A 25636-nucleotide genomic window follows, 5' to 3' on the forward strand; every position below is an offset into this window, starting at 1 on the left:
GCAAACATACACTTAAGGAAGTAAGTGCTGAGTTCTTGTGTATCATACTAGAGTAACGCATAAAAAATGAGTTTGGTAATTCATATAACATAAATGTATTTTTGAAGTTTAAGGACACAATGGTAGGTAATTTTAAAATGAAAAGGGAAATATGTATGATTTCTTAAAGTATTCACAGAAGAGGAAAGTGAATGAAAGACAGTTTAAGTATGTGGAAATTGGTGCCCTCAGCAGTGGCCTGCTGCAGTGCTCATGGGGCTGTACAGCCTGATGCTGGGGTGAGCAAGGCCGCAGCCACTATAACAGCTGGGAGAAGAACAGATTTAAGGGAAAACGCAGAAATGGGGACAATCAGTAGTTAGACGCTGGTGATGCGCTGCGGTGTGTGTTCTCGACGCCTCACTGTGTGGCGAGACGACGAGTTCCCCTGAAGGAAGCCCGCGAAATCCTCCTCACGGCTCCTGAGGGGCGCAGGTCCCATCCCCGGCCGACCCCGGCCCCCTAACTGCTGTCGGGAGGGAAGGTAAACCGCGGAGCCGCGGGAGGAGGCGAAGACGGGGCGGCAGCAGTTCCACGGGTATCTCGTCGGCCCGTCGGTCGCCTCTGTCCCCTGCTCCGCTCCTCCCCGCCCCCTTCCCGCTGCCCCTCGCAGGGGCGACGCCGCCGTTGGAGCCTGCGCAGTGCGGCGGGGAGCGGTCGCCCTCCGCCCTGCCCTGCCCTGGCCTGGCCTGCCCTGCCCTGCCCGCCCGCGGGGCTGACAGCGCCGGGGATTGCCGCCCCGCTGCCTCGGGGGTGGCAGCGGGCGCCGGGGGTCGCGCCGCGCCACCGCCCCGCCCGCGCTCTGATGGGCCTGGCGGAGCCGGCGCCATGGCCGCCTTGTACCAGAGCGCGGACTCGTCCGCCTCGGCCTCGCCGAACAAGCTGCTGGCGCTGAAGGACGTGCGGCAGGTGAAGGAGGAGACCACCCTGGACGAGAAGCTCTTCCTGCTGGCTTGCGACAAAGGTACCGGCCCCGCTGCCTGGCCCGGCCCGGCCCGCCGCGCCCTCGGGGAACAGAGGCCTCGGCCGCTCGCTCCGAGCCCGCCTCCGCCCGGCGGCAGCGCCCCGGCCCCCGCGGTTCGGGCCGGGGCTGGGGGTAAATCGTGCGAGTGCCCGCGCCTCGCACCCGGGGGGCGGCGGGTCCTCGCCATGCCCCGCTGCGCGGCTGCTGCTGGGGGGTACCGCGGCCTCTGGCCTCGCCTCAGCGCCCGGCTCAGGAGGCGCCCCGCGGCGGGGCTGCCCTGCTCCGGCCCCGCAGCCCCGCCGCCCCGCCGCCTCCCGCTGTCCCCTGTACCAGCGGGCGCGGGGGAAGGGAGGCGTTGGGCCAGCTCCTTCTGTGTTTGTGGGGGAGTGCGTTTTGTGTCAGAGGAGTTCGTAAGGTACTTGCTGCGTTCGCCGTTACGGAGTCTGTGGGTATATAGTTGTTGTAGAATTGGGGGTTTATCTAGACATCCCCAGAATGAGTGAGAGTGGTTTCCTGTGATTTGCACTGATGGTGGTAGATGGGAAGAGATTTTCCTTTCTACAGTGTGCTACTTAGTTTAAGCATATATTTAGTTACCCTTGAATAGAAGCGCAGCCTTAAGTCAAACTGATCTTAACATGTCTGAAGTGTTAGACTCTGAGATAGGGTCTTAATCATGTGCTGAATGGTTATGTGTACTTTAGGACGTAAGCACGGTTGTAGAAGCTGGTGTGTTTATATGCAGAGTTGTCTGCTGGTCGTGTGTTTAGGTTAACGGAGTAGTGTTATTTCTGCAGTGATGTTAGCCAGCCGGCTTAGGAAGTTTGTTCTGGTGTCCTTTGTGGTGAGATGCCCTGCTGTTAGACAGCTGGACTGCCTGCAGCCGTGCTGCTCATGTCATCTGTCTTGAAGATCAGACCAAGCCACAGCTTTCTCCCTAAGTATAAACAGAGGCTTAGGGAGCTAAAAGGATGCGCAAGAAAGGTGTAAAAATAATAAAAATTGTCTATATAACATCTGGTTTAGCACTCTTGTAGAACCTGTATGTATTCTACTGCATACAGAAGTAGGCTACACTAAAGTCTGTCTGTTTCCTGGGGTTTTTTTGTTCATACAAAGAAAATAATTTGTTCCCCTAGAGACAAAAATAATTCAAAACTTTTATCTTTGTCAAGAAGAATCAATTAAACAGAATAATATGCAACAGGGCAGCCTGATGTGTCTATACTTCAGTCAAATAGGAAAGTGCAGCTTATGTACATCTTACTGTAGTTAGCTTTACTTGCTCATCAAAGTTGCTAGCTTGAATTTTGTAACATTGCAGCATCATATCACACCTACTTTGATGATATATATGCAAAAATTGGAGTGATACAGAGAAGATGAGTGTGGCTTCTGCTCAAGGAAGATGCAGACCTGTTTGTAGCATTGTAGAGAAGGTTTTTCTGAGTGTATAGCTTTTTTGAACCAAGAAGCCTTCTCTGATGTAGTTGAACTTAATGTTTCCTGTGTCTCACAGATTATGTATGAGCTGTTGCCCCAGTTTTGAAAAGTACCCATGCTTTTGCGTGTGCTTGTTTTTTAGGACTGGAGCTAAAGGGGTAGTTTAAAGTACGTGCCTTAGTGCTTTCCTGAAAGAGACCTCTCAAAATATCTTTAGTTTCTTCCCTGATGAGAGAAGGCTTATCTACCTTAACTTCTTAATTGTCTGACGTATTCATGTCTCTTGTCAGCTATGGAATGTTGTCTTGTTTGATGGTAGCTGGTACTTATAATGTTCACATGCTTTTAGTGATTCATAATAATACTAAGTGACATTCATGCGTTACTTGTGCAGGTGACTATTACATGGTTAAGAAACTCTTAGAGGAAAACAGCTCAGGCGAAATGAACATAAATTGTGTGGATGTGCTTGGACGAAATGCAGTTACCATAACCATTGAAAATGAAAACTTGGATATACTACAGCTTCTTTTGGATTATGGCTGCCAGGTATACAACACAAGTTATTGAAAATTTTCAGTGTAGTCATTGGTTTGTGTATTCTACTCTTTATGTATCTTCTCTGTTAATCTGTCAGAATTTGGAAGGAAATAGAATCTGTCTTTATAGGCAGTTCAGTTCTTTTTCCATTTAGTAACTATGAAACTGTTTTCTTCTCACTAATTTACTTTTCTAGGGGGATTTTATTGGCATAGCAAATGTATAGTAACATTTTCAATGATATTAACAAGTTGATTTTTATTTTAAATGTTAATCCTGTTGTAGAGATAATGTATACATTATCTTCAAGCAAAATAAACAGTATATAGTCAGAGTGCATCATATTAAGAAGTGTAGAATGCAGACATCTCTTTGGCTGTGGAATATAACTTTAAACCGGTAGCACAGTTAGAAGAATGCATGTTACATTAGATGATCTTAAGTTAAAGCAAGCGTGTGTTTCTGCAGTGCTTTCTTGTTAAACTTTGATCTGTGCTTGATGGCAGAGGCAGTTTCATACCAACAATACTTCCTTAACTATTTGCAATATTTCTGCTGCTGCTGGGAGAGTTGTAGCTATGGTAGCTTAAGTGTGTAAAACAGGGAAAAGTAGTATCATTTGTTAGGTTGTTTGATATTGGATGGGAAAAAAACAGCAAACTTTCCCTTCCCTGGATCTCCTTTTTAGTGGTGATAATAAAAACTGTCTTTTTCTTTTATTTTTAAAGTAAAAATTTGAATTTTCTCAAGTGAATTAAAAAGGATAATATCAGCTGTAGGGATAATTAAAAGCTGCTTAGCTCAACTTAAGGGAAGTTTCAGAAGTAGTTAGCAGCCCAGAAAAAAAAGCTTACGTTCCTAGCTTTACCACAGAACTACAAATGTGGGGCTGAAGTATTCCATAACCCTGAATTGTGTTACACAGATGCTTGCTTTTAACGTTTTTAATAACCTGGTAAGCTCCCCCTTAGAACTTGATTTTTGCAAGTATCCTGCATCATCTTTGCTGGAAAGTAATTTCTGCAATTGGTTATTCTGCTGTTCATGCAGTGAAACAAATTGTCAGTAATGCTATGTTAATTCCTGGAATGACAACCTGAATTTGTATCCTGATCATATGCATGGTGATAATACAGAACATCGGTTTAGTACTTTAAAAATAAATAAAAAAAAAAATGCAGTTTGGCTTCAGGTTGACTCTATGCTGTTTAAGTTACTGCTGTTTTCACATATGACTTGTTTTCTTTCCTTAGTCATCAGATGCACTTTTGGTGGCTATTGATTCTGAAGTGGTGGGAGCTGTTGACATTCTGCTTAATCACCGACCAAAAAGATCCTCCAGACCAACGATTGTAGTTGAGTGTTATTATTCCTTGATTTTTGGTTGGGGAGTGGGGGGCTGTGCTATTGCATTCTGGGTAACCGTAGTATTTAAAACAATGTTCTTAAATGAAATTCTACACCTCTAAGGTGATAGAATCTGGACATTAGGGATAATTTTTATAGACTCTTTTGTCATAAAGGATAGAATACGTTATTTTGCTTTACTGCCTAAGGAATCCAGTGGCTTTGTATGTGCCAAATGCTAACAGATGCCTAGTTAGTCCAGAAGAGAAAAAAATAGAGTGGTTATAAATCTTTTCTTGTAGACTGTTTGCAAGGTAGTTAGCAGCCTTGATCTATAACAGGTATATTAATGTATTGAAGCTTTGTAGTAGATTTGTTGAGCGAATCTATAAACATCAAATATTCACCTTGAAATTAATGAGTTGAAACTTAGTTTGCCAGCACTCAAGTATCAAAGAACTGTTAAAAGTTCACAAGTAGAGGTGGAGGGAGGGAAGAAGTAAGGTGTTATATAACAGAGTATGGTACAGTCAGGATATTTTTTCTGTGCTTAGATAGTAAATATAATAATTTTTTTCAAACTAGAGCAAAATATACTTTTTAATATCATGCATGTATATTGGAGAAGGTAGACACTGAATGTCAGGTTTTCTGTGTAAATAAATCATAAACATTTCTGTGTCCTGTTTTCTTTTTCCAGTATTTACCCAAGAGGTGTTTGAATGTTGTTAGAAATTTTTCCTTATTTTCATGTTATTATTTCATATTTCAATATTTTGAAGGAGAGATTCGTTGTTGAACAGTCAAAAAACCCCTTACATGGGAAGACTGTAGTAGAACTGTATGTAATAAATTTAGATACTTCCTACATTTTATTCCAGAAACTAATGGAACGCATTCAGAACCCAGAGTACTCGACAACCATGGATGTGGCACCTGTCATTTTAGCTGCTCATCGCAACAACTATGAAATTCTCACCATGCTATTAAAGCAAGATATATCATTACCCAAGCCTCATGCTGTAGGCTGTGAATGCACACTGTGTACTGCAAAGAACAAAAAAGATAGTCTACGACATTCCAGGTAAGACTTACCAGTCATAGACAGTAATAAAAAAAAAAAATCTTTTCTTAATTCTCTGGTGTTGCTTGGGTCAGATGCATATTTCCTTTTTCTCTTTAAGGTGAGGTTTATGAGTGGATTCCTCTAATATATTATAGCCTTTATTGTGAGAGATGGTAGTTCTTGGGGATGGGTTGTGCTTGAAAAGGCTGGTAGGAGGCAGTGGCTTTTTTTTCATTTTGGTTTTATACTCTTAGTCACTGTGCATGTGAAGCTAAGTGCCTTTCCTTTCTACCAGTTGTGTCACAAACATTCCAGCTATCTTTGGCTTGGGAGCATAGGAACTATGCAAATAAATTTTTCTTAAGTTAGTTAATACTTCGGGGGTTTTGAGCCAGAATGAGGAGGTGGATAATTCTGTATCCTGTTTCTAAAAGTGTTTATGTAGCATGAATTGATGAATGCAAACTAAGGACAAATTTTTTTCTGGTTTTTTTTCAGTATTTTTGAAATTTGAAAGCTTTTTAATAAAGGCTCAAATAAGGAAAGGGATTTACCAATCTTAACAGTATTTTGTCTGGTTAACTTGACAACATATTTGAGGGTTGAATACAATGTAATATGTGAGAGAGGGTGAAAAATCACAGAGCTCGAAGATCATAAGTGGACTACAATTACAATATACAATTAATTATTATGTTAATTATTAATTACTCCAGTATCTATCCAAATGACAAATAAGGGAAGTCAAAGGATAATTGTTACTGGTATTGAGCTGCTACAGGCTACCTTCTGGTACCTGTAATGGCAACATCCATCTGATACCCCATGTCATTAACTTCTGTATGAGAAAAGGTATCAGGGTATCCCAAGCAAACAAACAATAGAAACATTTGAGATAACAGCTCTTAGTTTAAACTAGAATGGATAACAGACTTTGTTTTGGTGTTCGTGAGTCACTAGTTCTGGAAAACATCCCTTCAAATGCTCTCCCTGCATTTTTTTTTTTTGTGTTGCACACTAAAGCTCCCCACTGTTTTTAATTTAGCTTGTTAAAATAGAAGATTGCCTTAAATGCTTTACTTCCCTCTCTTATTTCCGCTTGAAGAACCATAAGGGCTACTGTATAACACTTAAAATGTCGAAATTTTACCAATACTGTTACCTTAACTGATGGCCTTCTGCTGATGTACTGATAACAGTTGAAGTAGTGAGGAAAAGAAGAGGGAACCGGTTTGTCCAATTTTTGATACTTAGAATAATAGGGATTCTAAGTATGTGAAGGACAATGTCTTCCGCAATATATCAGATTTAATGCTTGTAGTGTCTGATTTTAAGAAACCCATTGTTTTGTCTTTCAGCTGAGTGTTCTATGCAAACTTTTGGAATAGGTTCTGATTTGAAACTGCTAATGAAATGAAACATTTTCGTTTTGCTTGCTATTCTTTTGTTACAGGTTTCGTCTTGACATTTATCGGTGTTTGGCCAGTCCTGCTTTAATCATGTTGACAGAGGAGGATCCAATCCTGCGAGCTTTTGAACTTAGTGCAGACTTGAAAGAATTAAGCCTTGTTGAGGTTGAATTCAGGTAGGAACTGAAAACACAAACCAACTTTAATACTTTTATGAAATTACACATATAGAAATGTGTATGCATTAGAAAAGGTTTATTCTTAATTTTTTGTAATTGGAGTGTTTAAACTGATAATTAGACATAATAAGTTATATAATTTATGCCTCATTAGCAGTCATTTTGACACTTTAATGACTTTAAATCCTTTTAGGTGTAGGCAGTTCAACGTGTATAGTTGCACCAACTGTGCAAATTTTGCTCTACTCTGGAAAAATAAATAGCAATTATGCTAAATGCTGACTTATTTCAAGATCACACACCTATTAATCATATCAATATCTCATTAGTACTCTGCGCTTTTTTTTCCCTACATCAGAGTGGAAGTATGCAACACCTTGTTTATACTGACCTGACTCATGTTGGGAGTTGTTTCGGGTATTGTTTCTTAATTTTGCTCCTTATATTATGAGACTCTGAACAGTGTGTGTGTATGTGTGTGTGTGTATATATATATATATATAAAAAATACATGTATGTGTGTAGAAGACTTTGTGCTGAAAATGCCTTGTCTATTTAATGAACATATGCTCAATATAATTTTAAGTTTAAACTATGCAGGTTTCTACCATTTTGAAACTTATGAGCACAAAACCGTGTATTTTTTATGAGAAGATGAAAGCAAATGTTTGTATGGGGTAAAATTCTGCTTTCCTGAACAACATATGAATTTTTTGCTTTTATATATATATAATCAGCTATATTTTATAGCTGATTATCTTTCTTAATAAGAGCTCAACTGTTGCGTTTTTGTGATATGGTTTGGCACTAAAATAGACTGTGTGCTAGGTGAGACAAGCAAATAGTGTAGTTTCTTTTCTTGTGTTTATTATATTCATAAATAGTATTCAGTGAATAGACTTTAATTTTCAGATGACAGGAATAAAGGAAAACCCAAACCAACTTCCCTTCCAGGTAGAAAGTCCAAATGATGAATTGCCAGGGTCATATTTTGTGACTACTATGCCTTCTCGTGTCCTGGAAATAATTCTAAGTTTTAACTCTGTATATGGAACTTATAAAATAATTTGTATACTGTAAGTCTGTTTCTCAATTTTTCTCTATCTAGTGGAGCTGCAAACTAACTGAAGTGTAATTGTCATGTTGCATGATGAAACCTACTCAGAGTTGTCTTCAGAATGCTTGGATCTTGACATACAACTGTAGGGTTTTTTTTTTTAATTTGTCTTAGCATAACATACAATGCCAACCAAAAATGGATAGTCAACGATTTAATGGAAAGTATGTGAGCAGTGTAATAGTATGTACTGTTTCTGTGTCTTTCAGAAATGATTATGAGGAGCTAGCTCAACAGTGCAAAACCTTTGCTAAAGATTTGCTTGCACAAGCACGGAATTCACGGGAGCTGGAAGTTATTCTGAATCACACTTCTAGTGATGAACATGTAGACAAGCGAGGATTGTTGGAAGAGAGAATGAACTTAAGTCGCTTAAAACTTGCAATCAAATATAATCAAAAAGAGGTTTGTCTTTGCAGTAATTTGATAAGCTTTCCATATTGTATTTTGCTAGTAATTAATTTAATTTATTGTTCTGCCTCTAGACATAGAAGTGGAAATAAATTTGCAAGAGTTGTAGAAGAGATAGTAAAACACAGAACATCTGCATGTGAAACAGGGAAATGATACTGCAAGATACTGAGTATTTCTTCAGTATTTACTGTGGAGAAGAATGTACTATTTTCTGTATTGGAGTATAGACTACCGCTCTTTTATGAACAGCTCTGGTAGTGGTAATTATTTGTTCAGATCCTCATTAAATCCTTGCCTAGGGAAGCATGGATTCTTAGGTGCCATACATGATTTATCATCCTCAGAATTATGTTAGACCTATGCTGGTATAACTGAATAGTGCCTCTGTTTCAGAATAGTAGCGCCTTTTTATGCTATCAGTATGGAATTTATTTCATGCAGTAGGTCATTGTTGTCTTTATCCTTTGACAAATTATAACTCTAGTTTTGCTGTACTAGAAGGCAAATGGGTATTTGTGGGATTCTAGTACAAGGACTGGGGACAGAGAGAGAGTTTCCTTTCCATGCAAAATCCTTTTTCAGTTAGCATTTGCAGAAGGCATTATAATTCTGTCTGTTCTACGTATCTAGGCTTAAACTGTTTGTGAAACTGTTAAAATACATAGTGTTTAAAAGCCATAAGCCATAGTTACAGAATGTCCTAGAACCAGCATTACATACTTCTGGTATGCGTTAAACAAGCATACTGAAGTATTTCAGATGTTCTTCTGGTTTTAAGCATAGCTTGTTTTTACAACTGTGGTTGGAGAATAACATTTTTTGTGTGGTATGAGGAAAGTATCTTTGCAGAATATGTTTTATTCCTGGCAGGTTTACAACAGAGACAGTTTTTTGTGATGTGTTCTAAACCGTGATGATAATATCGAGGTTCTTTTTGTTGATATTTTTTAAATTAAATGACAAAGCATCCTCTACTGAAATATATTCTTTTGTAACTCCATGCAAATAAGCACCTGAAATTTGAAACTATATTTGCATAATCTACATAACCTTCAGACCAAAATCATCTTCTTTTCAGGGACTGATATAACATAGTTTACTGTGTTTTAAAATTAACCATGCTGAGTAGAGCCATAAAGCCTATAAGAACTGATATGTGTAAAACTACTTGGCCACTTTACTCTTCATCTTACAAGATGTTGTGTTTTACAGTGTGAATATTTCACAGTAACACTATCTTATTCTTCAGATAAGATCACAGTGCTTTATAATAACAGATAATGAAGCTGTCTGAGGTATGATATTACTTATATGCTAGATATCTAAATAATTAGAAATCAAAACTCATTCTTGACCTGAAAACCATTAAAAGTCTAGTATGTATAATTCATGTTTAGTTGCTGGTTTTAGAAGGAAATCAAAGTTATGGATGTTTATAATCATAATGGGTCCATCGCACTTTTGTTCTCTTACGAGGTAGTTTTTTCAACTTAATATTCTTGCCTTTTACTGTTCATTGGTAAATACACATAGTTTGAAAATGGATTTTATTAATGTAAATTAGTAATCTGTATTAAGAAACCCAAGACTGATTTCTTGTTTGTTTCTTTCTTTTTTCCCCCCCCCAGTTTGTTGCTCAGTCTAACTGCCAGCAGTTTCTAAACACTGTATGGTTTGGACAGATGGCAGGCTATCGACGCAAGCACACATGCAAGAAGATTTTGACTGTTTTGACAGTTGGCATTTTCTGGCCAGTTCTGTCCCTGTGTTACTTGTTAGCCCCTAAATCTCGAGTAGGTCGAATAATTCACACTCCTTTTATGAAGTTTATTATTCATGGAGCTTCATATTTCACGTTTCTGTTATTACTTAATTTATACTCCCTTGTCTACAATGAGAATAAGAAGAATACAATGGGACCAGCCCTTGAGAGAATAGACTATCTTCTGATAATATGGCTGGTTGGTAGGTATGATTTGAGTATGTTGGATGACAATTGCTGATGTTGATTGAACAGTAATTATTTGTACTATCTTCTTATGAAATTAGCATGTTACTCATTGTGTGACTGAAGTTTACTCTTTGGAGGATAGTGTTACAAGAAAAAAAAAAAAACAAACGCATTTTGAGGAAGGGATGTGAAGTGTTAGAACTATCTCTAGTTATCACAGAAAGTGAAGTATCAGAACGTTGTAGGATCTAACCGAGGAGGAATGTGAGTTTTTCTTCAGAAGGACTGGTAGCATTCAGAGTGATGCAAGTGAGATTCAGTTGTGCAATAACAAATTAATGTAAAAGCTGTGTATCTTCCTAGTCATTTTAAAATTCTGATCTTAAAAAAAAAAAAAAAAAATAAAGAAAAATAACCTGAAGGTTGTCCTGGGATAGAGTTAATTTTCTTCCTAGTACCTGGTACAGTGTGTTTTGGATTTAGAGTGAGAATAATGTTGATAATACACTGATGTTTTAGTTGTTGCTAAGTAGTGCTTATCCTAAGTTAAGGATTTTTCATTTTCCCATGCTCTGCCAGCATGGGAAGGGAAGCTGGGAGGGAGCATAGCCAGGACAGCTGACCTGAACTAGCTGAAGGGATATTCCATACCACAGGATGTTGTGCTCAGTATATAAACTGGAGGGAGTTGGCTGGGAGGGGCGGATCACTGCATCAATCAGCAGTTGGTGAGCAATTGCATTGTGCATCACTTGTTTTTCTTGGGTTTTATTTCTCTCTCTTTTTGTTATATTCCTTTACATTACTATTATTATAGTTTAGTTTAGTTATTGAACTGTTCTTATCTCAACCCACGAGTTTTACTTTTTTGTCTAGTTCTCCTCTGCATCCCACTGGGAGTGGGGAGGAATGAGCAAGCAGCTGCATGGTACTTAGTTGCTGGCTGTGGTTAAACCACAACAAAGGCAAAGCATGTGTGTGTTCCTCAGATTGATAGTTTTGTAACAGGTAGGAGCCTGTCATCGACTAGTTTTTCTTGGTGCTAAGTTGAGGAATAAAATTAATTCAGACATCGCTTTAGATTTTTTCCAATGATTTTTCATGAATCGGTAGTATTACTTAGTATGTAGGTGGTTTAATCATTGTGAGTCAAACTTGTTTTGTTTTTTCATCAGCCAGCAATCCACAAAACTTATAATTTCGTCCAGCTCTCTTTTACCAGAAGTGTTTGGACAACGCGCGTAGATACATGGTTTAACTTTTTGGTTGCCCTTTATGGAGTCAGTAGTTGCACTCGATGATCCGCGTGCAACTCAGGATATTCCATGATTCTGTGAATTCTGTGAAAAAATTAGTAGGAATGATCTGAGCTTCTTAATTACTTGTGTGTCTGTATATGGAATTATGCTAGTATCTGAATATTACTAGTGAAGTTATTGTTTCTTTGAAAATCTAGCTAAGATCTTTTTGTAATCATAAAGTAGATTAAAAGTATTTGTGCATTGTATGCAAGTTAATTATAATTTTTCTGGATTGTAAGTAGTTGGAGTAAGCATGCAGTTACAGTCATAAAATCAATTCCTGCACTGTTTTCATTTCTATTTTAATATGCTCTGACTAGATAGAACAGGAGGATTCTGTACATTTTTGTTGGACTAATCCAACTTTAAAGAATTGCCAAAATTTAGGGTTCTGCAAAATCTCTTTCATAGTTGTAAACGTGAAATTTTTTTAGTATTCTGCTCAGCTCAGGGACAGGTCTTTGAATATATACAAAATTGCCATTAACAGTAAGTAGTAAGTCAGTCTTTCATGACTAATTCTGTAATGCTTGATTTGAAAAGTGATTAATAATACAATTTGGACTTGTTGCAGAGTTGGAGTATTGTTTAAAGAAAAAAGTGTATGTTGTGTATGTTTATGTATGCATACTCCATCATAGTCTAATAAATTGAAGGCGTGCATTTACCTCATCCTTGTTTTAAAACATAGAAACAAGTATTATTTTCCCATATTGTAATTTTCCATTTCTGTACATCATTGTCACCGGTTATCATAACTACCTGAAAGGACGCATGTTAATTCTGGTTGATGCAGTAGAGGGAGCACAGGTATAATTTTTGTTGAGTAGTTGTGAACTTTTGTTTTGGTTGAAAACTCATAAAGCCTTTTAACATGTTTTGGTTGGTTCATTTATGTTTGTTTTTACATTAAAATTTGGTAGATAAATTCATGGAAACTCATTCCTTAATGTAAGGTAATTAGATATGTATCATTTGGTTGACTGGACTTTTAAAAAGCAGTGATACAGTGGAAAACACCACAGTTTTTATCTAAGTAGTTGTGGGTGGTTTATTTGTTATTTTAGGGTGGGGTTTTTTGTAATTGTGATTCCTTTCATGGTTTAGCTGTATTAAAACTGTTGAGTTGTTCATGCAGATTTTGGAAATACCCAGTACCTCAGATACAAATGCATGGAGGTCTTAAAAGAAAGTTGAAAGCTTCAAATGTAGAGTACAAGCCAGTGTTACAGACTCCTCCTTTGATTTGAGATTCAGTATCTGATTTTAAAAATTCTTTTGTTCCATCAAATCTAATGTAGGCAAAAAGTGTGTCATTAGGTGGTCTTGGAAATTTTAATGAAAGCCCATAGAAACATTTTATTTTCTTCATGTAGTATTTTAGCATGTGGATTTCAGATAGGATTGAAAAATGACCTATAAGTAATATAAATCATTAAAATCACGTTACTTTTCACATTATTGAATCTTAAGATTTTTTTAAATAGTAATTGCATTTATAGCTTAAATGCCTATTTTGTAATCACATATTGTACTGTTTCCTTACAAATATTCAGTAAGTTGAAAAGAACGTATTTTGAAAATGTGTGACAACATTAACTGGAATAAAAAGAACCAAGTTGAACAAGGATTTACCTACATTATTGTCTTCCATAGCCCCATTAAAATAGTTTCTAAAAATCAATGTCAAAATGGTCACAGCAGAATTTCTAACACTTAAAGTTAGCAGCTAGTTTTGTGTTCTACTAGATTTAACTTTCAAAATCATGAATACAGTAATTCTCTTTTCCAAGTTATTGAGCCTAAGTCATACAAGTGTCTTCCCCAGCAAAATAAAGCAACAGAACTCAAATTCTTGTGTATGTAAGTAACATCAATTATAGCATCTTCTACTTCTCCAACTCCTTTTACTGATTCTGTAAAAAATACATGGTGATCATTTGGAGGGGCACAGAGGTTTTGGTTTAGAAATATTTTCTTTATAAGCAGAAAGAAGAGAAATTTATGTAAGTCTTTAACAAACTGTGCACAGCATGCTTTTTTTTTTTTTTATTATGCCTTCCAACATTGCTGTAAAGCTGACTGAACAAATAAAGTCATGCATAAGTATCTGATTTTTTTTTTTCCATTCACTGGATCTTGCTCTTAGTGGGCCAAAGTTTTAGAGAAGTTGCAAAGTCCTAAAAGCTGAACTAAGTCTAACAGTTTTTAACTACCATTTATACACATGATGCTTTTCTTCTTGTCCTAAATATAGTAGCATATATCTGAAGTACTCAAAAACCCATTAAATAACTGATTATTCATAGAAATGAAAGGTGCCATTATATTTCATCTAATGGTCTTTTCAAGTTTTATAAAAATGTCAAATCTGTAAGAGACATTCAGTTAGTAAAATTCTTAGCAACTGTATTTTTCCATACAGCCAGACATGATTAACAATGGCAAAATTCATTTTGCTAAAAAGATCCTGAATATTTAAATGTACGTTGCTCTAAGTTAAACTTCTGATTTTTCTAATCTTAAGTCATCATCTCTTTTCTCTGCTAATGTTATTGAATATTGGTTAGGGTAGGAAAAGTTTCTACTTTTTTGATCTTTTCGGTAACAGTTACTGAGCTGATTATTCTTAAAAAACATTTTATAATACCTACACACTTCCAAAAAATACTTGATACTTTATATAGCAATGTAATGCTTTCTATAGTTCTTTTAGAAAAAGTTGAATATTTTTCATTCAGAAAAAGCATTTGTATTCTAGCCCTCTACCTTTATTTAAATTTGACCTTTTCCTGTCTAATTTTTCTTCTATTCGTTTCCTCTCATGCCCTTTTTTATTGGAGAATTTGTTTCTTAGTTGGGAAGTAGGCTTGAAAAGGTTAAACATCTTGTTGCCTTATGATTAATGCTTGTAATCCGATGCAATGCTTTTAGTAAATTTACTTGATTAGTCTACTTCTTTCTCTTTGCTAAAATACCATTTACAAAAGCCAGTCAAAAGTGCTGTAGTTGTAAAAGAATATCTATTTAGTGCAATGGCTTGACTTCACTGGCTTTTTTTTTTTTTTTTCCCTGCAGGAATGGTGTGGTCAGATGTTAAAAGACTCTGGTATGATGGTTTAGAAGACTTTTTAGAAGAATCCCGTAATCAGCTTAGTTTTGTCATGAATTCCCTGTATTTGGCAACTTTTGCTCTCAAAGTAGTTGCCCATAACAAGGTGAGCACCCATCTTCATACATCCAAAGCTCCTCTGGGACTGACTGGGCAAATATAATTTTAGTACATTGCTGTAAAATATGTGAAGATGTGTTACGTGTGGTATGTTATTAGTAGTATGTTGTAGTTCAGTGTACTACATGAGTAATAGCCTACTATGTGGGTACAGTTTAGGCTTCCAAGTTAGGTGTTCTATGTGGTATATGCTGTGTAGTTGTCTAGATCTCTGGTCTTGTTGCATTTTGGGCTTGAAGGAGAAGTTGATGGGTAAATAGGAGTTAGAAAATGCATCAAGACATGTCCGAGTACTCAGGGACCTCAAACAGAGCTAATGTCTTCCCTGTAAGAACTGGCTGGTCTTCCAAATGGCTTGATGGGAAATCTCCCCGTACAGATCATCTGATTTTGCCTTTGAGTTCGCCTGATTCCATAAATCAGTACTATGAAGAAAGCTAATAGTAATATCTGTGTTTAGGTTGCCTAAAGCTCTTTTGTTACAGAAAGCTTTATTTAGCTTTTGATTACATATGCTCAAATGTCATAGGTGGTTGTGGGGTTTTTTTTAATTGTTTTTTGTTTGGTGGGGTTTTTTTGGTTGGTTTGGTTTGGGGGTTTGGGGTTTGGGTTTTTTTGTAGCAAGCAAAAAAGCCTCGAGACCATAGAGGAGCCTTATCTTTTATCTGTGAAAAGCCATCTGGATTTGATTGAATATACAAGTTCTGAAAATGATCATTCTCATTCTGTTGCATGTGGTGTTAGCTGCACAGCATATGGCAAGCTGCCAGACCAATTGAATATGAATATTTTAGCAAAATTTAAGCCAGTGCAGTAGCACCATTATTTTGTATTGCAAACTGTGAGTTGACAGCTGTCTGGTGGTTGGGAGGGGAATAAACTGGTTCAGTTCTTTCCAACTTGGTGTTTGGCTCCTTTCCCTATTCTTGCTTCATTCAGAGGCTGGTGATCATTTGGAAAGTAAAGCTACGTTTCTTGGAAAAAATAGAGAGAGAATGCCATGTTGGGCTGCCTTCCCAACCATTTGCTTTGCAACCAGCACTTTTGTAGTAGTAGTTCCTTTGCTGAGATAAGAGCGCTTTGCTACTAGTTCAAGTTGTAACCTTTTTGAAGATGCAGGACTCCTGCCCTATGTAAACAGGCACAGGCTGGCTTTTTTGCCACTTTTATATGGAAAAATTTCTTTTTATAGTTTATAAATTATTTAGAAAACCAAATAAAAATGCTTGTTTTACATCTTAAGCCCGTATTGTAGGCACTGGAGCTGTAAGAAATAAAGGAAGAGTCTCTGTAGCAGAAGGATTTGTACACATGCAATTGCAGTGTATAAAAACATATTTATCCCTGTTTCTTGCCATCTTTGTGCAGCGTACTTTTGGGCAGGTTATTTTAAAGCCGGTTTGAGTTCCTTAGTTTTTGAATGTCCATTTTGAGACAGCAGAAGCTGGTAATATAAATGCCGAATGTTTTCAGCGAAGCCGCAAGTTAGGGATCTGTGGATATTATGTGACTAGTTGAATAGTATCTAGTGGATATACTTTAAGGGTGTGTTTACACCAACAGTTTACTTGTGATTTCCATTCTCTGTAGTCATTCATAAAATCCATTGAAAGAACCCCAGATCCTAAGTCTTTCTAAAACTTTCTAAAACTGGTTAAGAACAGCTGTCAGCACATTGCACTTGCATGTGTACATTAGTTTTCTTAGCAGCATTTTATTACTGTTTTTGACTGAGGCCTATTACACTAGACAATGCATATGTTTATAAAGTACATGAGTCCCCATTTCAACAAACAGTGCAAAACAGAGTAGAAGGGAAAGCAGAACAGAGGAATAAATGGTTTGCTGAGCACATGAGTGGCAGAGTTAGCTGTTAAATTTAAACCATCTGATTTCTGGCTCCCTCTGGAATGGCTTTTAAAATGCCTTTTTCTAAAGAGTGAGATATCTGAAAAAGGTAAGCCATAAATGAATCCTGTGTGTTAATTTCTTTTATGCTATCGCCTGTTCTGGAGGCAGAAGTAGGGAGCAGTGCATGGGTGTATTTCTGTATATATAATGTCAGTAATCTCAGTTTGTCCTTTTTATATTGCAGTTTCATGATTATGCTGAAAGGAAGGACTGGGATGCATTCCATCCTACCCTAGTGGCAGAAGGTCTTTTTGCTTTTGCTAATGTTCTTAGTTATCTGCGTCTCTTCTTCATGTACACAACCAGCTCTATTCTGGGACCGCTCCAGGTGAATATCATTACTGCTTGAGAAAATTAATGCTCTTAATTTGCTATGAAGAGTCTTACTGAAAAGACAAAAAGAAGAAATTAAAGTAAGAAAGTCAGCAAGTAAAAAGTAGAAGTGATACTGCATTGAAGTTTGTTTTTTTTAATCTTATGTAAAACATACTGATTTCAATGGAAAAAGGTATGAAAAAGAATGGAAGACCTAGTGTAGTTCACTTTCTTATAATATTTTTCCATAACTGTACCTATACTGTCTTTTTGTTTTCATCTGTTCTTACCTTAACGTACTGCATAAGTGTCTGCAGTTTGAAAACTGTAAGGATCAGGTTCTTCCTGTAAAGTTCTGTGCAAATGATCATCCTAACTTCTTATCTTTAAAAGAAAGATGAATGAGATGTGTAGCAAGGAAGAGTAATCAAAAGCATTTCTGTTTATGTCTGTGATCTCACTGAAGTTGCACATTGAGTTGAATTGTGCAAATTGCTTTGCTTGGAAAAATACAAATATCTCAAGAGTATTGAAATAGTCATCTATTTATAGCCAGTTATAAGAAGGGATAACAGCTTTATTCTTACTTGAAATTTGCTGGAGCCCTCCAGTGGGTGGTAATGACAGTAAAACCCCCACATTTTAATTATGTAATGTATTTAATTCAGTCATCCAGAGATGGTGGGGGGAAGCATTAACAGTCTTGGGTTGTGATGCTGGAACAGCAGAGACCACAACAGTTTCTAAGCTGAATTCAGATTTTTCACTTAAAGTTGGAATTTAGCCTGGTTTTGTGCAAAGAATTTAATTTTCTTTTCCTGAATTGAGAGCAGACATGGAGTTTTCTACTGAGTTTTATGCCAGGTAGTGTTTTTTTGTTAGCTGGTTTCTTTTTTTAAGCACAGATCCTCTCATCTTAGTCTTGGTGCTGTTCATCGTAATAAACTTCAGATAAACTGGGTGTACTTGAGGGTGCTATATAACAGTATACAGAAGGTCTAGTACCTTTGGAGATAGGGGAGGGAACCTGGACTATTATTAAGACATCACATTTAGGATGCAATTACCTCCCTTGGTCCTTTTTAGAGTAATAGGAGAAAGAAAGCTTCCTTCTAGAAAATACTGTGAGTAGAAATCACCTCTTATTCCACTGGCAACATTTTTTTCCCTTCTGTGGTTTTTCTGTTCAGCTTAAGTCCTCAGCACTGACTGATTTTGTTACTTTGCCAGACAAAAGCCCTAACAAACTAAAGCACCTGTTGGTAAAAGCACAGCTTACTGAAAAAAGCTTTGCGTAGGTGTACTTTCAGCTTCTCTGGCCTCGCTTCCTGGGAGACTTATGACAACAAATCGGATCAGACAAATCACTGTTAGGTTGTACTGATGGACTCGCCCCCCTCCCCCCCTTTATTTATTTATTTATTTCCATGATAGAATTTAGTTAATGTAGCTGGTTGTCAGCATTGTCACTGGGTTTGCAATTGTCTTTTGAATAAAAAGACCCTTGGAATAAATAGGGTAGTCATCCACTGATCATAGCGATAGAATTTGTCCTAATAGGTCAAATCAATGCTTTGTCCTCTCTTCTAGTTTTAAGAGCTTTGTGGCAAGAGGATGACCTGAAAGGACACTGCAAGAAGCATTATCACTATTAGGCATAAAGGCAGAATAAATATTTGGCAACTCTTGTTCTGCAACTAGAGCTATACCGAAGGAGGTTCTGAAGTAAATAATTTTGGCTCAGATCACTAGGTCTTGTATCAAGGCTTTAGGTTCTAGCTGAAAACCTCCAGCTTGATGGTTCAGTTCATTTTAATGAGTTAGAGTACTTAATCTTGCTGCATGAATAATTAACTTTTAGAATATTTTTGTTTCATATAGAATAGTGCTTCCTTGAAAGAAAGCAAATTACTTTTTAAATTGGTCTTTTTAACATCATCGTAAAAAGCGCTTTGAAAAGAACGTTCATAGTTCTTGTAACCAGTTTTATATTATTGGAAGATGCCTGTTTCTCCTCTCAGGGTTTTGTTTGTTTTACTTCTTGCCCTTTTCTCTCTAGCTGTGACTATGTTGCTGCTAATTATTTTTATATTTTTTCTTTTATACATTTTTAAATGGAAATGTACTTGCATACTTTGAAAAAAATACTAAAGTATTGATGTTGCAGTAAGCATTAGGCTTGTTACAAATTGATTGAACACTGAAGTCTCTCCACATTTTAAAGAGATTCACTGTTTAATGTGCATATTTATTTATGTACTAGATCTTTCACAAGCTTTTTATTAGGAGGCTATGTTATGAAATTTTCCAAGTAAATAAAAACAGTCAACAGTCACCCCATTCAGTGGCACACTGAAGCTTATGTTATTACCATTGGCCAGTACACCTTGTGCAACAACTCTTACAGTATTTTCTGAAAGTAGGTCACAAAGTTCAAATGGTGGCAATCAAAAATGGCATGGAAACCCAACAGTGTGTGGGAGGGAAGGCAGCTATGTTCTCTTGGCTATTAGAGTTATTTTTAAGCATTCAGTTACTTATTGATTAATAAAACCTATTTTAATGCAGATTTGTAAGCTGGCTGTGTGGTGTTTTTTTATTATTAACAGGAGATAGAATAATATTCCCCTAGATTAGATCTTTAGATTTCAAATGCTTAGGTATTCTAAATACTTAGAAAGGAATAGCATGACTACATGAAGAAAGCAAGTGGTATTTGGGCTGTGTTACCACACTATTCCAAACAGAGTATTTTTGGGTGGTTTGCACTTTTTATGCATTCCTGTTTCATCTACTTTGTCTCTCTCTTGCCTGCAACCATGTGTCAGTTAAAGGGTAAATGCTTTGTTGTTGGGGTTGTTCTGGTTTTTTTTCTTTGTAGGGTTAGATGTGATGAAACAGTAGAATGGGGTTGCATGCATCCTCTGACCAAACGATAGAATTACTGCATAGCTCTGCCTACAGCTGCAGATTCTCCGTGACTGTGGCAAACTGCAAAGAATCAGAGAGAATCTGCTGTGCAACATGGGTACTCAGTGAGTTTCCAGCAGCATGGCAGGGAGCAAGAGCTGGCACTTCACCTCCCAGTATACTTGTACTTGCAAAACCTGACCATACATTTCTGGACTATGATTTGGTGCAGATTGTGATTCATACATGATCAGGCTTTCCACATACTGATTTATATACAGGATTAGATTTACCTGACCCCATTTTATATATTTGCATTCTTTATAATAGTATTGTTCTCTGAAGAAGTATGTAGGAAGAGTAATTTAAATTATGTAAACAGTTTATGCTGTGTCTGTGTAAAAATTTACACTTATAACAAAAGCAAGTCAAGGTCTTCTCTGTGTTTGAAAAATGCACAAGCATAATTTTATTTCTTTTTAAGATGCTGCATTTGTACTGTTGCAAACTTCTGTATAGGATATTTTGAAATGGAAACTAATGATCTGAATTTAGTGTCATGTCTTCTATACTTTACACCCTTTAATTTTCACATGCTTATACACCTACACATTGTGTATATTTAAAATCTTACATAAAACATACAGTGAATTAATTCTGTGTTCTGCGGATGGGCTTTGATATACTACTTTTTGATTAGTGATGAATTATGATTCCAAATGTTTTGATTAATTCACTGTCCTTATTAAGTGTTTTCTTAACTTTCTATGATGGTATTTATGTTCATATGCATTTCATTTACTGCTTTTATCTATTGATTTGTGAGTTCCTTATTATCATTGGTATTACAAATAAAGAATAAGGTGTACATACTATTGCTTATGGTTAATGGAAGGATATGAACTTATCAGGTGATGCTAAAACTACTTAAATTTTCTTATTAACATCTAGAATTTTTCACTGATAAATGGTACAAGGGTACCTCCCGAATTTGAGGCCTGCTTAGCATTTTAAATTTTAAGTTAAATGTTTAAAATGTAAATAGATTTTTTTTGTTGTTGTTGATTAGAGGCTGAAGGAGAGAATACAAACAAGAATAACTACATGTTTTACTAAAATTGGAAATAAATCTATTTCACAGATTTCAATGGGGCAGATGCTACAAGATTTTGGAAAATTTCTGGGCATGTTTCTTCTTGTCTTGTTCTCATTCACAATTGGATTGACACAGCTTTATGATAAAGGATTTACTGTAAATGAAGAAAAGGACTGTGCGGGTATTTTCTGTGAACAACAGAGCAATGACACATTCCATTCGTGAGTTCGATATCTATGAAATAGCTGTATTGTTCTAGCCCTTAATTCCTAATAATTAAACAAAACTGGAATTTGTCACTGAACTTGAATTTACATTAAGTAAACTCACTTTTGGTGCTTGATTTACCTAACCAGATTTTTTCTTTTTCTTGTTTTTGTAGGTTTATTGGCACATGTTTTGCTCTGTTCTGGTATATATTCTCACTGGCACATGTAGCAATCTTTGTCACACGTTTTAGCTATGGTGAAGAATTACAGTCTTTTGTGGGTGCTGTTATTGTTGGTACCTATAATGTGGTGGTTGTGATAGTATTAACTAAACTCCTTGTGGCAATGCTTCATAAAAGTTTTCAGCTGATAGCAGTAAGTGGTTTCTGATTAATTACCAATAATTGCTAGCTGTATCTTTGGATTTTATACAAATTTCTTCCTATGATGTGTAAACTAATCTACAGACCTCCATGGATGAGCTCTGTCTCTGACCTCACAAGGGGCATCTTTCCTTCAAATATGAACCTTTTATTTACTTAGATCCAGATAAAATGGGTACTTTGCATGTTGAACATGTGCAAGGCTTTGGCCCTCTGGGAATTTAAGACTTTCATGATACAATGCCTGTTCAAGTCCAGATGCTATTCTTGATAAGGTGTGGTGCTGGGGCATTTGATAGGGGGTTTAAACCTTCATAGCTAAATTTTGTATTTGCACTACAGTATATGGTGAATTGAAGATAAATGTTTTTATTTAAAAAATTTATTAAAATACTATATAATCTATATATTAAAATACAATATAATCAAAGTTAAATAATGGTCAGTTTTTCAGGTATGAGAAAATCAAACTTACAAAATAGCCTGTTAATATTTTTGCTTCTGATCTCTGTTAATGTTTCTGATGCTTTAGAATCATGAAGATAAGGAGTGGAAGTTTGCTCGTGCCAAGCTTTGGCTTAGCTACTTTGATGACAAATGCACGCTACCTCCACCTTTCAATGTTATTCCCTCTCCCAAGACTATCTGTTACCTTTTCAACAGTCTCAGTAAATGGATCTGCTCTCATACATCAAGTGGCAAAGTGAAACGTCAGAACAGCCTAAAGGTAAGAAATAATTGGGAAAGCTGTAGGCTCTGAAGCTGGAAAGGTGCTGCTTGCTAAAATGAATCAGCAAGTTGCTGCATGAAGCTGCCTGTCACGTGGTGAGTGCTACTGAGATAAATAGGAACTATAGAGTAATGTGTGTTGCATCCAAAATATAAACAGATAAGTCTTACCTATTTCTACTTAAGTAAGATTCTATTAATTTTCAATTTTGGGAATTTCAACCCCCTTCCCTCCAACCCCCAATTCCCCCAGAAATAGTCTGGAAAAAATGCTTTGACTGATTGAAAACTCATAGAAACGTCAAGGAAGTATGTGCTAATCTCAGAAGAGGTGAGGTTAGAGTATTCTTTGGGGAAGGCAACTGGTTTTAAACATGTTACAGAAGTGTCAAATAACCAAAATGGATCACTGAAGCCTCTCGTTGGGGGGAGGGATTTTTTTTTTTCTTCTTTCTTGAATAAACGTTTTTATTATAACCTGTAATTTTGCATACTAATTTTGCATCTTCCTGCTGACAAAAATAGCATTAAATAAACTAAATTCAGAGACTTTATGGAAAGTGCACTGACAAAGATTCAGGATTATGGAACTCTTAATTGCCCATAGGACAATTAACCAAGCCAGGTAGTTAAAAATGTTCAGTTTTGCTGGTACAGCAGATTATAATTTAATTTGAATTTTGCTGGCAACTTACATGTATTTGTGCACATCAGGATATTTCTATAAAATAGCTTTGTTATTTTCTTCATATTATTCTCTGTATAACTGTATACAGGCTTTAGGATTCTAAAACCACTTTTCCACAGTAAATGTGTGGTGTTTGTTTAAAGGAATGGAGAAATCTGAAGCACAAGAGAGATGAGAATTATCAAAAGGTGATGTGTTGCTTAGTCCACCGTTACTTGACTTCCATGAGACAGAAGATGCAAAGCACGGATCAGGCAACTGTGGAAAACCTAAATGAATTGCGGCAAGACTTGTCAAAATTCCGAAATGAGATGAGAGACTTGCTTGGCTTTCGAACTTCTAAATATGCTATGTTTTATCCGAGAAACTAAGGCCTAATTTTTAAACAAAAAGTGTGTACTTTGAGATACCTATAGGTGAAAGTGTTGACCTAATTCTGTTGCCAGACCAAATAGAAAAGAAGATTATTGCACAATAATACATTTGAAAATGCGTTTGCATGAGTTGCAGCTAGATGTGGAAGTGGTGGAAATAAATGCAAAAACAGATATAGTAATTTTCTTAAGCTCTTAATCTTAGTGTGTATATAAAATTTGTATATAGGAATTTTTTTAATGTTCCTCAGACTGTGGCTGTCAGGTGTCAGAGCTTCATAACTAGCACAATGTGTTTATTTCTTCTATTTTTGCTGTTTGTTCCTTTTTGATACTTGTTTTTCAAGTTGTGGGAGAAGATAGGCTTTTTAAAACAAAAATCCAGCCTATGTTTATTTTTAATAGAAAAGTCAGATATAGAATAATAGAAAATTTCCAGCACAGCTGGAAATTATGTTTGACTGTAGGTTACAGTGCATGCGAAGACTGTATGGCTTTGAAAGAGGCAGTTCTAGTGCCAAGTTTTGTATGTTAACATTGACTGTATACTAACATTTATAGAATACAGAAAATCAAGTCATCAAGACTCTTCCCTTTCATGGGAACATTGAAATTTTGAACTCAAAATAGACCAACCATTTCTTGAATGTTTATGGTTATGTGTAAGACAATCAATTCCTGTTTGGATTTTTCAGCAGTGCCTCAAAAGTATGTTTTACTACACGTGTTAAGATTGGGAACACAATTTTAAAGATAACCTGGGAACTTTTAAGATCTAGTGTCTTGGGGTTTTAAAATCTGGATGAGAAATTATTTCAATTACTAAAGCCTGTGATTTAACAAAAATGAGATGGAGCATGTGAGTGCTATTGTTTGCAACGCTGAACAATTCCTGTGAAACACTCTACACTTCTTTCTGTGAGAACATACATTGAGTCTGATCATTGGACAGATGTAGTTTCGGAGGGCCTGCTTTAGACAGGTTTTACTTATCCTATTTTTAAACTTGTCTTTCTTTTTTTCCTTTTTTTTTACCACAGTTGTTCCCAAGCTAAACATTTTTTTGTGTCAGGAATACTATGATTTGTGAAAACATGTGATTTGACTTTGCTTACAATGGACAGTAAGGGCTTTGTGGATTTTCTGTGCTAGAGGGTCCTATAATGGCTTTATACGCTTATATATAATTCAAGTTGACAAACTGTAATTGAGAAATGCGAGATTCCTGTATTTTTAAGTACAAAATAAGTATATTTATGACAACTAAAGGATTGATTGACAATTTTACTGTTACAATGCTGCTCTTCTAAAATGGTCTTACGTCGAGAAGGCGCAGGTAGCCATAGTGGTCTTTGACTACAGTTGATTTGGGGAGGTTGATAGGGTGGAGGCTTATATGAATGTTTACTTTTTTGAAGGAATTCTTATAAAACTCTTTCTTGTAAAGGTAATATATTTTCTGTACTATGAAATTATGTATATCTGAACTAGGGTTTAATACTCTGCTTCTAGAAGTCCTGTAGTATAGAGGGATTCTGATAAGTGTTGGCTTTTCATGTGAATAAGCAGCTAACCTCTTGTGTTCAAAGCAAAGAGGATCACTGAATTTTGTATTTGGACTCGGATCTCATGTTTGAATTATACACCAACATAAAAACTATGTGCTGTGTATGTTATGTGTATCCAAGAAAGGAAGCAGACAAATAAAAGCTCTTTGAAAAATATGGTTGTATTAATATTAGTCATATTTGAAACACATTATATCAGGTACCACATTGAAAGTAATTTCTTTCTCATGTTAAGATAATAAGTTTAAGGAAGGTAGCTGGTGTCAATGTGTTACTACCTTTTTTCTGTGCGGACCCATCCTGTTAACTTTAAGTTCATTTAAATGGCTTCATGTAGTGCCATGAACTGATACCTGAGCTAGTTCCAAACAAGTTAGTTTGGGTTCTAGGTGCACTGTTAGCTGCTTGACACTTGGCTCACGCTGGTAATTCTTGTGGGAAACTTGGTGTG

At 36.6% G+C, this 25636-nt stretch overlaps 1 protein-coding gene and 1 non-coding gene across 3 annotated transcripts; both read left to right on the top strand.

Annotated features, from left to right (window-relative positions):
- The first annotated feature begins 663 nt into the window (after window positions 1-663).
- Window positions 664-25341, top strand: TRPC1 (transient receptor potential cation channel subfamily C member 1). Of its 2 annotated transcripts, none has more exons than XR_008237547.1 (13): window positions 664-1003; window positions 2841-2995; window positions 4240-4341; window positions 5215-5417; window positions 6853-6984; window positions 8314-8509; window positions 10147-10483; window positions 14849-14988; window positions 17098-17241; window positions 21280-21455; window positions 21617-21818; window positions 22490-22553; window positions 23387-23403. XR_008237547.1 is itself a non-coding variant. In XM_052803996.1 (13 exons), the coding sequence occupies exons 1-13, from the start codon at window positions 868-870 to the stop codon at window positions 23612-23614; spliced, it is 2346 nt and encodes a 781-aa protein (XP_052659956.1). In that variant the 5' UTR covers window positions 669-867; the 3' UTR covers window positions 23615-25341. The 2 variants fall into 2 exon arrangements, 1 of the variants encoding a protein (XP_052659956.1); XM_052803996.1 differs by having other exon boundaries at window positions 669-1003; window positions 22359-22553; window positions 23387-25341.
- Window positions 2332-2448, top strand: LOC128149728 (U6 spliceosomal RNA). Its single transcript, XR_008237791.1, has one exon. It is a non-coding gene; the product is annotated as a U6 spliceosomal RNA (small nuclear RNA).
- Window positions 25342-25636: the final 295 nt, after the last annotated feature.

The sequence above is a fragment of the Harpia harpyja genome, chromosome 12, assembly GCF_026419915.1.
Source record: "Harpia harpyja isolate bHarHar1 chromosome 12, bHarHar1 primary haplotype, whole genome shotgun sequence".
In the NCBI taxonomy this organism is placed as follows: Eukaryota; Metazoa; Chordata; class Aves; order Accipitriformes; family Accipitridae; genus Harpia; species Harpia harpyja.